This window comes from Cataglyphis hispanica, chromosome 23 (genome assembly GCF_021464435.1).
Source record: "Cataglyphis hispanica isolate Lineage 1 chromosome 23, ULB_Chis1_1.0, whole genome shotgun sequence".
Classification (NCBI taxonomy): Eukaryota; Metazoa; Arthropoda; class Insecta; order Hymenoptera; family Formicidae; genus Cataglyphis; species Cataglyphis hispanica.
The window spans coordinates 4,591,272-4,605,601 of record NC_065976.1 but is presented as its reverse complement, the minus strand read 5'-3'; the positions used below and the strand labels follow the sequence as shown (position 1 = coordinate 4,605,601).

Sequence of the window (14,330 nt, the reverse complement as noted above, 5' to 3'; positions counted from 1 at the left end):
TTTTTTCTCCTATTGCAGAGAGTGTACAGAGCGATGTATGACTACGAGGCTCAAGACCTTGATGAAGTGAGTTTTTGCGATGGCGATTTGATTATCAATTGCACAGCCGTCGACGAGGGATGGATGACCGGATTGGTGCAGCGTACAGGGCGACACGGCATGCTACCTGCTAATTATGTTGAACCGGCGCAGATTTAAATATTCGTTTTTCATATCGAGCTTCTATTCGCTAACTAACTATTATCGTTATTTAGATCGCAACGCGCTTAATCGGTGCGTTTTGAAGGAAAAGACAGTAAAAAAAAAATGCGCGATACAATACTCGAGGTAATGCTTCTATCCAGTTCTTGTTTATTCGTTTCATCGAATAATTTTAGGAGATCAGATACCGAAATGTTTCATGGAGAAACTTTAATTTTTTGATTCTAATATATAAATTTTCGATCATTTTTATCTTGATATCACATTGATGTCTATTTGGATAAAGTCGAGTTTCTCTAAAATACACCGATAGGAGAGAGACAAATAGATTTGTGAATTATAAATTTTGAAGTCAGTTTTATAAATACTCCAAAACGCGTTTTTTATGAATATTTCAATTTGACGCTAGTACTCTTCAGCAACCGACTTCCAAATGACAATATACATGTATAATTTTTACATGTGTAGAATTCCATAATGGGACCAAACTCTATATAACTGCGATAAATTATGCCAATTAAAATTAGAATTCTGACAGCTCATTGAGCGATATATGTACAGTGCTAATTAGCAATTAGAAAGAGCCAAGTATAAAAGATGTCTTTGCGAATTATTTTTTTACGAAGCGTTTTATTTCTTTGTTATTACACAGTTCACAGTTATTAAATTAACGTTATTTCTTTGCTTCGATATTCCTTTTCTTGAATAACTTGGCAAATTTTAATTTTATGATTAAAATATCAAAAAAATATTTATTAATTTGATTCAATGAAAAGACATTTTAAGAGTTTTTCTGTTGATCATTTTATTACTGACGAAAAGACTGTGTTACTTGCTATATTCGATATAAGCTGCAACTCTTATATCAATTAATCAAATTTTTATATTTCTGATCATTTTGCATTCATAGCTAATGCTTGATATTCTTATAGATAAAGGATCATTACTTATCGTCTATCCGATTTCTATTATTTCTTTCGAAGATATTCATAAAATACTATTTCATTCGTTATAATACATAATTTTTTTTTTCTAATAACAAATAGAGTTCCAAAATTTACACATTTATATTTGTAAAAAACCTATACAATGTGCCTTATACACATATAGACTGTTAATTAGCAGTATGGATATCTTTTATATAGCCGCATGAAAGAGTACACTATTATTTGTAATACGAAGATTTTTACTACGCAACAATTTGCCACACTAATGTAGTCTGATTAGTGTATGTAAAATAATCAGGATACAAAAAGTTCTAAAAGTTGACCAAATTAAAATAATGGAGAACATAATATTGTTGATGCGAGAAATGCTGACACTTGCCTTCCTTTCTAACTACGAAAAGCATGAGAATAATCGTTAAATATCGTTATTGATTTCCAATTAACGACAATTAATCAATATTTACCATATAGCTTTTAAGTTTTATCTCATACGGCCCACACTTGTACGCTTCGCATTTCGAAAGTTGCATTTACATTTATAAATGTTGATGTAAGTTATTGTATTATTTGGCGACTCTGAGGTTACCGAATAATTCGAAAATTTTTAATTGAAAGTACACGATCTGTATTTATATCCAACAATTTTTTTTTTAAATTCATATTTCAAGAGCACAATATTAGCCGTATTGACTAGCATGACATTTTTAGTTTAGCTGATTGCCTTTGTATTAAGGCGTAAAAATCGCGGCTAAATTGCGATAAAACGTTGTGTTGCCATCACAAGGTGTTTCTTAGTGCCTTATCGGATTTGTCATTGTTTCTAAATTAATATTAAACTGATTCCTCAGAAATGTATTTACATCGCATTTACCTGAATAGACGGATTATATTGTGAAACGACATCCGATGGAATTATGCAGATTAACGACACATGTAAAGGAATAAAATAATTTGTTGTTTGCACGCCACGCGTGATGTCGTTCGACTTCGTTTATAAGTAAAGAGAATGATATTTTTGGAAATATGTTACTCAGCACTTTTGTAATTATTAGATCGCTGATAAGAGAATTTCAAATTTTAATTGCAAGATACAGAAATATATATTAGCGTTGTGTTTAGACAAATAATATTATATTATCGTATCAAATCATAAATAATGAATATGTATATGTTATATAAATCTATGATTTATTAATTGCAAATTCACAACAGCCATCCCCCTTTTTTTGAAAAAAACTTTCTTTTTCAGATTTACGAATTTCGAATCACACATCTATCGTTTCTATTTTATCATAGTACATAATTTATTTTCATTCGTTCTTCCATTTTTAGCCATAAACTTGGTGTTCACGAAAAATATTTCTACATTTATATACAATGTATGTGTCCTCATTAAAAAAAAAAAACATAATTAGAATTTCTTCAGAGACTGTAATGTATTTTTTATATTTATTTTACTATGCTATATCCATATTTTTAAGAATTAAAAGAGCATCTATTTTTTGACCACACGATAAAATTGTGTCATTATGATAACGCGGTAGATTTTATTACATTTAATACTGTTGAATAGACATTCACTGATGCCACTAATATTCGATATTATTACAAAAATAATTAATTTTCAGCCACATAGCAACTGTGAAATGAATTAAATTAGTTGTAAAATAATGATCAAATGACTCGTTACTAATGAAAGACGAGAAAAACGAGTAAGACATTTAGTATGCAGAGATATAAAATATGCATGTTTATTGAAAGTAATATAAATACAATCAAATAATAATAGATATCACATAAGATAGTCAAGATCGCTGCATCAAGTGCATGTTTGAAAGTCTCTGAGCTTGGTCCATCGCAAAATTTCAATCGTCAATCCCGATAATTTGCGTGATCATGCGTGATCCTCAAACTGTTTTGAGAATTAACATGAAAAAGAGTAAGATATAAAATTTTCAGCATTAATGCATGTTATTGAGAGCCGTGATAATATCGAACTTATCGACTTCTTAATTCGTTCCTTTCAAGCGTACATTTCTCGCTATCATATATGTAATATTATTCTATCTTGTGCACATTTTTCATAATCCAGCCCAGATCGCTTTGCAAACCTTTTCTATATATCGTCGAAGCAACTTTATTTATATGCTATAATGAACACTATATCTCGTTCATTTGGAATGAGATATTTTACTTTAGCGGATCAATTATGGTAATTTATACTTTAACACAATACTGCACGATACAACATAGAAGCGTGATTTGAAAATATGCGATACATGGTATTCCTTAATATGTAATGGAAAAAAAAACTTAAGCGTTATACTGACTAATTAGACCGCACTGTCTAATCGTACGGTGGAATGCGTAAATATAAAGAAAATTCATGATTAATCGATGAGAATGTTAGCGCTGCTTCTGAAATAAAACGGAAATTTTATAAGCAGGAAATTTTCGTACGCTTATCATTATGTATTTTTATATATTGCACTTTAATCATATTTATTAGCAATAATTTCTTTCTTTAAATTTATACGATAGAGGTATAAATCAGTATAATTATCGAAAGATTTTATACAGTTTGTTTCCGTTTTCTGCTTATAAACGTGCCTTGAACACATTTTTCGCGATGACAATGACCTAAGATGTGATATTTAAGGCCATATGGATTTTCGACGTAGATTAAGGTCGAATGTGGACAAAATCCTTGCGCAAATATTTCGTTTTTGTCTCGTATGTGTTTATATACTTTAATTTTTAGTTGATGAAACAGCGCAACTTTCGATACGAGTTCTCAACTAGAAATTATGCAGTTGAGTAAAATGAAAGTAATTTATCTTATTAAACGTTTTTTGACAGCTATTTTTAATACTGTTACACATGAGAAAATAGACAAACTTAGAGGAATAATATAAATTACGCATATTATGCAAGTCTTGCAAATAATGGAGATTATATGTCATATATAATATATTTAATTTTGAAAATAATGGATATTAATTAGACATAAAGAATAAGATAAGATTGTTGTGCAGGCAGATATAGGCGCAAATAAATGGATAGAATAATTGTTTAGTAAATAGTTATAGATCATGAATGGAATGGGAATTTTGTGCCAGGATTTGGAAGAAAATATTCTTTAAACTTTTCTTCGGACGCAATCAATACCTTATACATTCATATCGCTCAAACGAGATTTTCTCTCTTCTGTGAGAAGTAATCTCTATAGAAAGTTTAAATTTTTACAAAATTGTGGAATGAGCTTGTTCAAAATTAATTCTAATAAGTTATGGAATGTAAACGCATATAATGTTTTCGAACGAATAACTCGATATGAGACCGTTAACTTCTTCGGATCGTTTATCGAGTGTCACGCTGGGCGACTAAATATTAGCCGATGATTTCCTTCTCTCTCTCGAAGGAATACGTGTAGAATGTATTGAACGACAATGTGTGGCGAAGAATCCGCGTGCTGGCAGTATCATTTTATCGTAGCGTGAATTATCTTTTTTTTTCTTTTATCTTTTTTTCCCGCATGTGTATAATACCTTTGCTGCACGTTCTTAGCCTGCCTGCTAATATCCAGCGAGGTCGGCAAACGTCTGATCCATCTCGTCGGCGATCGCTTTGTATTTACAGCGCTCGTTTACCAGCACGTCTGCAATGAGAAGGGAGGGAATGTGGTATTAGTGGACGGCACGATGGTTAGTCAGGCATACATTTTAATATTTTTAATTGGAAAGAGAAAGAGAACACACAACATAGTCTTACGGTTTGTTGCAAGCTTATATTGCTTGGAATTAGACGACCATTACATTCACAAGGTGGCTTAAGTGAAAGCAAAAAAAAAGAAGATAAAATATCAAATTTTACTCTTTTATCCAGAACATATTTAAAAAATAGCATTGGTTTTTGTTACATGATACTTTGCGTGCGTAGAAGAAAATCGGATGAAATGTAAAATTTCAAGTCACTATATGAATAGACATTTCATCGAAATTTGTGTTTTCAGAAACGAAGAAATCGTAGTTTGAGCTTAAGGGATAGGATATATTTTAAATGTGAAAGAAACAGCAGTGCATTAAATTCTGATATTTTTTTTATTTGTTCTTTTTTGGGGAGTGTTCGAAACAAAGATGGCCTTATACAGCATTGACAATTTCAAGTCGCGTTATTTATAACGGAAGATCGAATCATCAAAATGTTCTCAAAAACTCAATAATGTTTTATTAATGATACAGAGATCGAGTTGTACTCTTCTTTTCGCTCTATTTACCGCGTGCTTGATTATTAAAGCAGCGTAATGCAATGTAACTGTTAGAAATTATATTTGTAATTTTGATTGATAAATATATATATACATACATATATTATAAGCGGTGTTTTCGAAATAAATAATTGTAAATAATCAAGGTTCTATGACTTCTCTACGCTCTCTGAAAGCCGAAAGTGCAATGGAATTGTTGATAAATAAAAAAACCGAGCACATTTAGAGAACGTGGAACATATTTATAACACATTGATTTTATTAGTTACTCGATAACAAAAGTATATGCATCATGTCGCGAGTTGACCGCGATCGAATCGTAGTGTTGGTGTATAAATAATTTGACAGCGGATGCGAATATTTGATAAACCGATTTAACCAACCAATTCGGTAAAAGTGAGGTCCAGGTCGTCGCAGATGTATTTGTACTTCTCCTTCTCGTGGACGAGTTCGTCTGCAAGAAAACATAGTATCGTAAAAATATCTCGTTCATCGTACCTTAATCAATTGCATCTTAATATTCATTTTGAGATAGAATAAAATATGAGATTTTTATCTAATTATTAAATATATCGAATATTTAATTTTAAGATCAGTATAGAAAAAAATATGAAACCGATATTATATGATATTATTGCGCGCTCTTGGAACATGATAAAAGATTCTTTTAGGTGGTTCAATTAGAAAGCTGTGATTAATAGCAGCAAGCGGATTAAAAAGCAAAGATGGGTAACTTACGGAATATGTGTTAAGTGCAAGCTAGATTTGTAAGAAAGGTTTATGTAATTTTTTTTTTTTGTTTTTTTTTAAGTGTTAGGAAAAGAATTAATAGCTGCGTTAGACGCCGTAAAGCTCGAAGAATGCATTATCCAGGCCATCCCCGACTTCCTTGAATTTCTCCTTTTCGATCACCATCTCATCTGTAAGCATTTGCAATGTTATATGTATAGCTGCTATTTAATTATAATTTGTCTAATGCGTGGTATGTGAAAAGTGTTCGAAACAGTATCGAGGAGAGATGTGAAAATTAAAGCATCAAATAATTGTTAAAGTCGCGTGAATAAGCAGGCACATGATTGGATTAAGCAGTAAAAATAATTAAATTTAAATTAATATATAATCTAACAGATTTAATAAGAAAGACGAATCTTAACATATGCGGCTAAAAATTATTCATCAATTTAAATTATGGCTAATGTCCTCCGATTAGATATCGTTTGTATTTTTATCTATACTTGTATGCTGCTCTCTTAACTTGACTGATGTTTCCTATATATTGGAATTAAACATATTGAACTAAACTTGATTTTTATTAACTCGATTATTATTTCTTTGAAGCTGAATATAATCAAATGATTATGCTGATGTATATGATCTATTGGCAGATATCGATAACGTAAAAATGTTATTTCAATATCAGTGAAAGATTGTGCAGATAAATGAAAAGGCATATCTGCGAAAATAATTGTAATAATGATAGAGATAAAGACAATCGTGATATTTAATAATATTAATATGTAAGATTTGTCATGCGTTAAATAGCAAAATCCGATATTAAGCGGATTTACTCACCGTAAATAAGATATACGTACCACGCTCTTTCTTCGTTTATCATGCAACTTGTTACAGGGCTGTCTAACAACAAAGGCGGCCACACAGTGTTATCGCGTGGACATGTAGTTATGTCGTTATGTTAACGCGCGTAGGATTAATATTAGCGTAGGTAAAAAAAAAAAGGTAACGACACAACGAAAAACAAAAACGACACTCTTTTTTCAAAATTAAAATATATATTATAAACAGTTTTATAATAATAGTAATATGTATATATATATATATATATATATATATATATATATATATATATGTATGTGTATATATATATAATATTCATTAATATTACAATGATATTAGTGTTATTATCATTTCATTCGCATATTTCTTTCTCATTAATATTAAGTAAATTAATAAAAACTAAAACTCTCTTAAACTCAAATATCTGCATTTCCATAAATTTAGCATTATTCAAAAAGAAAAAAACGAGGCTAACAAAAATTAATGATAGGACAATGTGGTTGTTTCGTAGTTGTGCTTTTCGCGATTACTTTCCTGTTTTTTTTTTGTTTTTTTTTTTTTATAACGTAACGTTATCTTGAAAAACGCTGTCTTCGGGTGGCCTTTCGATACGTGTTATTGTATATTTGTTAGTTCATCGTCATCTTCACATAAATATAATTATCGCTTTTACGAAATGTATAATTTGTAGTAATCTAGATTTTCGAATAGAATATTATTTAATAGCCAACGTGATGTTAATATTACACGTGATAATAATTAAAGATCGCCTAGTAATTATTATTAATACTATGATTATGTATTAGAAATATCTCAATTTGTACAATATAGATCAACGCGATTCAAACAAAATCGTAAAGAGTTAATAATCAAGATTAAGATTTTGCCTCACATGCAAAAGTTTCTTTAATCTCTTTCCTATTGTTTCGTAGCAATTATTTCATCGCCAGGAGTCAATCCCGAGCGTACTAAATCTAATCTATTCTATAGTTTCGTACTTTCACGATTTCAATATTCAATTATCATGCGAGAGAGAGAGAGAGTAATGAACATGCATTTATATACCGAAACGGGAAGAGGACGATGCACATTCCTACATCAAAAGGCCATCCAAGAATATGTTGCAGGAAAAGTGCTATAAAAATAACCATGACGAGTTACGACATCGAGGTCGAGGCAGTATATGCAACATAAATACAATTTTCATTAAAAAAAAAGATTGGAAGAGAGAAAAAATTTCTATCTGAAACTAGCGATGTTCAGGCGAGCGTGAAATAGCAGTGTTAATGATAACTGTGTACAGTATCAATTAATAGTATTAAAAACGAATTATATGCCCGAAAAATGAAACTAGCATCGGATATTCGATCAATCTGTTATTATTTCCGATCTCTCGTCTGCTATTACGTTCAAAACGAAGCACGTTCCCTGCATAGAGGTTTGTCTGGCCGAGATGGTTAGTATTTATGTAAATATATATACAGGCACGATCGGTAAATATGGCTCAGCTGGCACGGGAAACTGCAACGTGATATAAAAAAGTCAGTTGCTTCCCTGTTTGTATCTTAAGCATTATGCGTTGGACAATTATTCATAGGCTCAAAGTTGAACCATTCTATATACGTGATTCTACATGCATGTGTGTATTGTTAGGCCAAAATACATGTAATTATTCGATTATGGTATCCTACAGAAAATTGGAATTATGGCAATATTGATACGTTCAGTTTCAACTGTTTCATCGAATATTCCACAACGCATAATGAGAAGACAAAGACATACTACAAAGATATATTTTTTAAAAATTGTTGGATCTGGCAGTGGAATTATCTTAAATGCACAGGTATTGCTTGTTATCATCTTTGCCCTCATCGGCGGCAATAAGAGGATATAACGCGATATCTTTAAAAAAAACAGATAAATGGAAGAAACTGACGAGTTTTTTTCTTCTCGCACGAGCTGAGCCGCGTGAAATAAGGAATGTAAGGCAACGGAAAAAAAATGAGCACTGTTTCCCCTCCATTATGCAAGAGTCTGCGTATTTTTTTGTATCGAGAGACGCAAGAACAACTTTGATAAAATGCTCGCCTAATCAATTGATGGATAAAAAAATTTTCGTAAAGGTCACTTTTAAAAGTTTTATTACTTAATAATCATTCTTTTTATAGAGAATTTTAAATGAGTTGAGCGCGGCTTATTCTGTAATTATGTAGCAAGTACAATATATTATATGTATATATATATATAATAGATTATACTTAAAATATGCATGCATTGCTTTTGACGCATAAAATTGATACACTCAAGAAAATTAATTTCAAAATCTCTTCGAACTTTTCCTCTCTCGATACAAATAAATCAATCCGCGGGCGTTCCTCCCTCTTTTTTTCCTAATTTCTACTTTTCTCTAACTTTTCTATTCACGTATTCCTCCCACGATCAGTAATCGTTTTCTTAACAAAATTTTAATCGCGACGAGACACCTCATACTGGTCGCAGCCATGCCCCAATTTTTATCAAATTAAAATTTAAAGGCAGACTACAAGCTAAAATCTAAAACTAAAATCAGATTTCGATTACAAGTAACTTCATATTATTTACGAAATCCTACCATCTGTCCTTGTCGCGTATTATATTTATTATTCTTTCTCATTCTCTCTCTATCTTTTACATCCTCTCTTTCTGCCGTATTATATCTAATCCTTTTGTTTTATATCTTTCTTTTCCGCATCCACACACATACACAACACACACACACACGCGCGCGCGCGCGCGCACGCACACGCACGCACGCACGCACTCACACGCATTCTAATCTTTCATTGTCTCCTCCTTTCTCTCATCTTTCATCAGTTTGTGCATCTGGTGCGTCACGCGTCTACTAGATAGGCATACGTGACATACACAGACGCACACGTGTTCATACCAACATACATAATACGTACACGTAATGCGGATGGACGTAATGGAGGGTATAAGGCTAGCCTAAAGACTGCATTTTTATCCATTAATATTAAGGTGTGCACCACACGAAACGCTCGCGTCATAATGCGCGTGTTTGTTTCTCATTCACTTCTTTTCGTTGCCGCCGTTATACTATTCGCTCGCAATTTCTTTTCTCTCTCGTTTTCTTTCTTTTCTTTTTTTTTCTCCCGTAAGTGTGTCCGCTCTTTCTATTTATAAACGTTATCGCGTTATGCGTTTTGTCCATCGCGAAAAACATGATCTACATGTTCTGGATGTCATGCAGAGTGGCCTCCATCTCCTCCTGCAGCATTTTGTTTTTCTCTCTCTCGGCCGCAAGGTCGTCTGTAAAGATCACTGGTTAAAGGGAAGTAACACACGGCAAGCCACACGCGAGCGTAATACACTGCGTTTCGGCGGTTAGATGGATCAATTGCGCAAATAAAACAGCATACATACGCACACACATACATATACAGACAACGAAAAAACGGGAATTGCTTTACGATTGTCAAATCGCTATATTTGTGTATATCATAATTAGAAAAATTGATCAATATACATTCAATATATTTGATTTGATATTTAATTATTTCAATATTTGGGAGTTTTCTAGATATAAAAATTTTCTTTACTATTTCTCTACTTTTTTAAAAAGATTAAATTTGAAAATATTAATTCACATATTAATAAGAATTAGTTTTCAATTGATTATGTCTTTAACTTAGGATCTTAGAAATTCAATTGCAAATTTTGTAAGTATAATATCAATTCGTAAAAGAACTTAGCTATTTGATAGAAAATAATTTCCGATCCTTGTGAATGTCATTTTAAAAACCTTTTCGTTGGATTTGTTTCTCTTTCTCTTTCCACATGATAAAAAATTCGGCTTATATAAGGTGGTCCGTAATTCGTGTCACAACCGGCAATAGGTTGATTCTTCATGAAAAAAAATAAGTCAAAATTGCAGAATAAAATTTTTTCATAGTTTCGTGGTTTCGTCTTTGACAAAATCAACTTTAAATATTAGCTGAGTACACATGCATTTAACTAAAAATGCCGTTGAGTGAATCTCGATACAGACTATTTACTCTTCTGTTCTTTACAGTATCCAATGCGCACTTTAATGTAGAATATATAAATTAAAATAAGACAAGATTTCCTTTCAAAAATTTTCTAAAAAAAATTTAAAAATTTTATTCTGCAATTTCGATTTATTTTTTCATAAATAATTAGTCTTTGCCGATTGTATCAGGAATTACAGACCACTCTGTATCATAAAATCTATACTTAAGATAAAAAATATATTAATGCATTCAAAGAATCTAATTGAATTTACAAATAAATCATGTATTAAAGAATATAATGAAAATAATTGACATTGAAAAATAATGATGTCCAAACATGTTTTTTTTTCTCCTATACAAACGGATGAAACGAAGATGAAAAGATTAAATCTACGTTTCTTTACTATATACATACCTTCGAGCCTGTCAACCTCCTTCTGGAGTTTCTGCACGGATCTTTCCGCGAACTCGGCACGTGCTTCAGCCTACGCAAATGCAATATATTTGTATGTCGATAAGAAAATTATAATTTTATTAAAATGACTCATCGATTTCAAAAAAGAAAAAAGGAACATCTTTGGTTTTAACTGCCTCTTGCAAGTATGCAAAAATATAATTATATACAAATATATAATTTTTTCACTAAATTTACAAGTATTTTGCTTTCTTGAAATCGTTGAGATTATCAATCAATAACTTAGATAATTATTATTTTTTCACGCCATGCAAGTAAAATGAATTTCGTATCACACACGATTACAACCGCAAATGGTCTAAAATTGAAGCTTTGAAAGGTTTAGTTGCAACTAAATTGCATGATTAAAATGCTATTGATATGAACACAGTTTTTTTTCGGATAATGATTATTAAAAAAATTACAATACTATTAATACAATACAATCGTGTGAATCATACCTCGTGATGTGATCTATGCAGTAGATTTAGTTAACATATATAAAGGCTTCAAGAGTTTCATGTACTCTTCGTAAAAGATTTTATGTGTATTTCGTACAGAACAAATATACAGTTAAAAAGCTACTTTTTTACAGATATTTATCCTAAATATTTTTTTCTTTTCTTTTCTCGTTTAGAGATTTTTTATCGAAATTGAAACGGCAATACGTATAATCATAATCTGTATATATTTTTTCATATACATTTCAAATATTTTAATCCTTCATTTTCACATACACTTACCTCTTTCAATTGACTATCCAGAATCTTCACTTGTCCTTCGAACGTTTCCTCTCTTTGCGTTGCCTATTTTTAATCAAGCACAACAAAAGACAGAACGAGCTATCATTAGTTTATTGCAACACAAAACACTGTTATTTATTGAAAAAGGGGTCAGATGTAAAACAATAGAGGCACATGAGTTAATATTTTAGTGGCAAGACCTATGACGCGAGGATGGATCACACATTATCAAAAATGCAAAAGCAAGACACTCCCAAAGGATGTGTACCTCCTTTAGACGGGTCGTAAGAGTCTTAATTTGGTTCTTGTATTCCTCCTCGCGCTGGTTGGCCTATATACAATTACGTAGATATTATTTTTCTCTCATATAACAATGATTCAACTTTCTCCGGAATATTTGATTATAAGATATTCTAGACTGTGCTTAACGTAAAGTGACATTTATCTTAAAATTGATGCCAACACGATTCTCAATTATTGTCAATTTATTTTGCGATTTATGATCAAATTATATATTATAAAAGAAGGCATCTAATTTACTTTCTATCCATAACATTATCGGTATTAATTGTGGGCTAATTGGCAGTTGAAGAAGCTATTGTAACATAAAATGAGAATTAAAGAGCTAATTAAGAATATAATCCACGGAATTATGTTCCGCTCTGATTGATGTTGTATATCGCACATAAAATAGATAAATCATAAATTTACCTTTTCTTCAGAGACCTCGAGGGACTTCAAGTTATTACCGACGACACGTAATTCTTCTTCAAGCTCTACGATCTTGCTGTAAAAAGTTAATTAATTAACTGTTTAATATAAATTGATAAACGAGATTTAAAATTTGTGGGTCGTCGTATAAGAGGGAGAGAGAGCAGAAAATATCAAAACTACATACGAACGTTTCCAATGATTCTGTAATGTAATCCTTTACTATTATAATTAAATAATTTAAGAGAAAATAGATTTAACAAAATTTATTATTTTTTATTATTAATTATTATTTAACAGAATTTATTTAACAAATAGATTTAACAGAATTTATTTATTTAGATATAAGAAATAATTAAAATCAGATTTTGTCGTAATATCGAATTTGATAGCAGTAAAAAATTTTATTAATTTACATTCACTAGTTGTAAAATTTTCACACCGAAACGTTCGACAGTAATTTAAATTTCTGAACGACATAACAAGCGAACGATGGCAAGAAATTGCAATCGCATTGTGTCTCACAGAGAAAAAAGGGGCGCATGCATGTGATTGCACTTACGATTCAGAAAGCTCGGCCTTTTCCTCGGCGCGTTCGAGATCCTGCTCCATCATGACTAGTTTCCTGGCAACCTGTGATCAACAGCCACACATGTCATGCGCAAAAGCAAAGGTGAGATGGATATAAAATAGTAATAAAAAAAATTTTAATGTCAGCATGCAGAGCACAAAATGTCAACATAAGTGTGATTCTCCTGGCTTCTAAAGGCGCCTTCCAGCTGTTGAAAGATTAGTATGAGTGCACTGTGCCGCAACATTAAGTAAAGTCACATATGAAAATCATCTGCACATCTGCGTCCATGAGTGGAGTTCTTTTTCAGGACGAATTATATTAGTACAATTAAGTAATGGGATAAATAATTTTGAATCTATACATTATTACATACTGACAAAAATTTACAAATATTGTATCAACTGAAATCCAATATATAATTCAACTGTTGCTTAATTATATTTTCCTCGGACGCAGAAGGTAATCCGCAGAGAAAAGCCATTATTACTATCCAGATATCATATAGAAGACATCTGGCAGTATTTCTATTAACAATTAGATTAACGTTTCGTAATCCTAGCTTTTCCTACGAATAGATATTAATTCGTATACTCCACAACAGCCTCGTGATACAATGCTATCACAAAAAATATCGTGCAAAAGTATCGAGCACGGGGGACGGGGGGGGGGAGAGAGATTGATTAAGGGATATTCCCGTCTTCGCTGTCATCGATGACGTGGTGTGCGGGCTAACGATATTAAAAGTTACGGGAGCAAATCGAAGCGCGATCGACGAAATGCAAAATGAGAAGGGGGAAGAAAAAAAAAATTTCACACACTCAGGACAA

At 31.5% G+C, this 14,330-nt stretch overlaps 2 protein-coding genes across 18 annotated transcripts in view; one reads left to right on the top strand and one right to left on the bottom strand.

Annotated features, from left to right (window-relative positions):
• The window catches only part of LOC126857896 (LIM and SH3 domain protein Lasp), a 36,312-nt gene extending 33,962 nt beyond the window's left edge, over positions 1–2,350 (top strand). For both annotated transcript variants that reach the window (XM_050607773.1, XM_050607772.1), the window contains one exon: positions 19–2,350. In XM_050607773.1, coding sequence (XP_050463730.1) covers positions 19–198 — 180 coding nt within the window. In that variant the 3' untranslated portion in view covers positions 199–2,350. The remainder of the gene's footprint in view (positions 1–18) is intronic.
• Positions 2,351–2,883: 533 nt separating this feature from the next.
• LOC126857895 (tropomyosin Per a 7.0102) overlaps positions 2,884–14,330 on the bottom strand; it is a 42,750-nt gene continuing 31,303 nt past the window's right edge. For 2 of the 16 annotated variants that reach the window (XM_050607758.1, XM_050607770.1), the window contains exons 4-8: positions 13,492–13,562; positions 12,930–13,005; positions 12,219–12,281; positions 11,437–11,506; positions 9,115–10,299 (exon numbers count right to left, since the gene is read on the bottom strand). In XM_050607758.1, the coding sequence (XP_050463715.1) occupies positions 10,217–10,299; positions 11,437–11,506; positions 12,219–12,281; positions 12,930–13,005; positions 13,492–13,562 (363 nt within the window). In that variant the 3' untranslated portion in view covers positions 9,115–10,216. Of the gene's footprint in view, positions 4,807–5,229; positions 5,870–9,114; positions 10,300–11,436; positions 11,507–12,218; positions 12,282–12,486; positions 12,550–12,929; positions 13,006–13,491; positions 13,563–14,330 lie in introns of those variants that run through there. The other 14 variants (XM_050607759.1, XM_050607771.1, XM_050607762.1 and 11 more) reach the window with 10 other exon arrangements.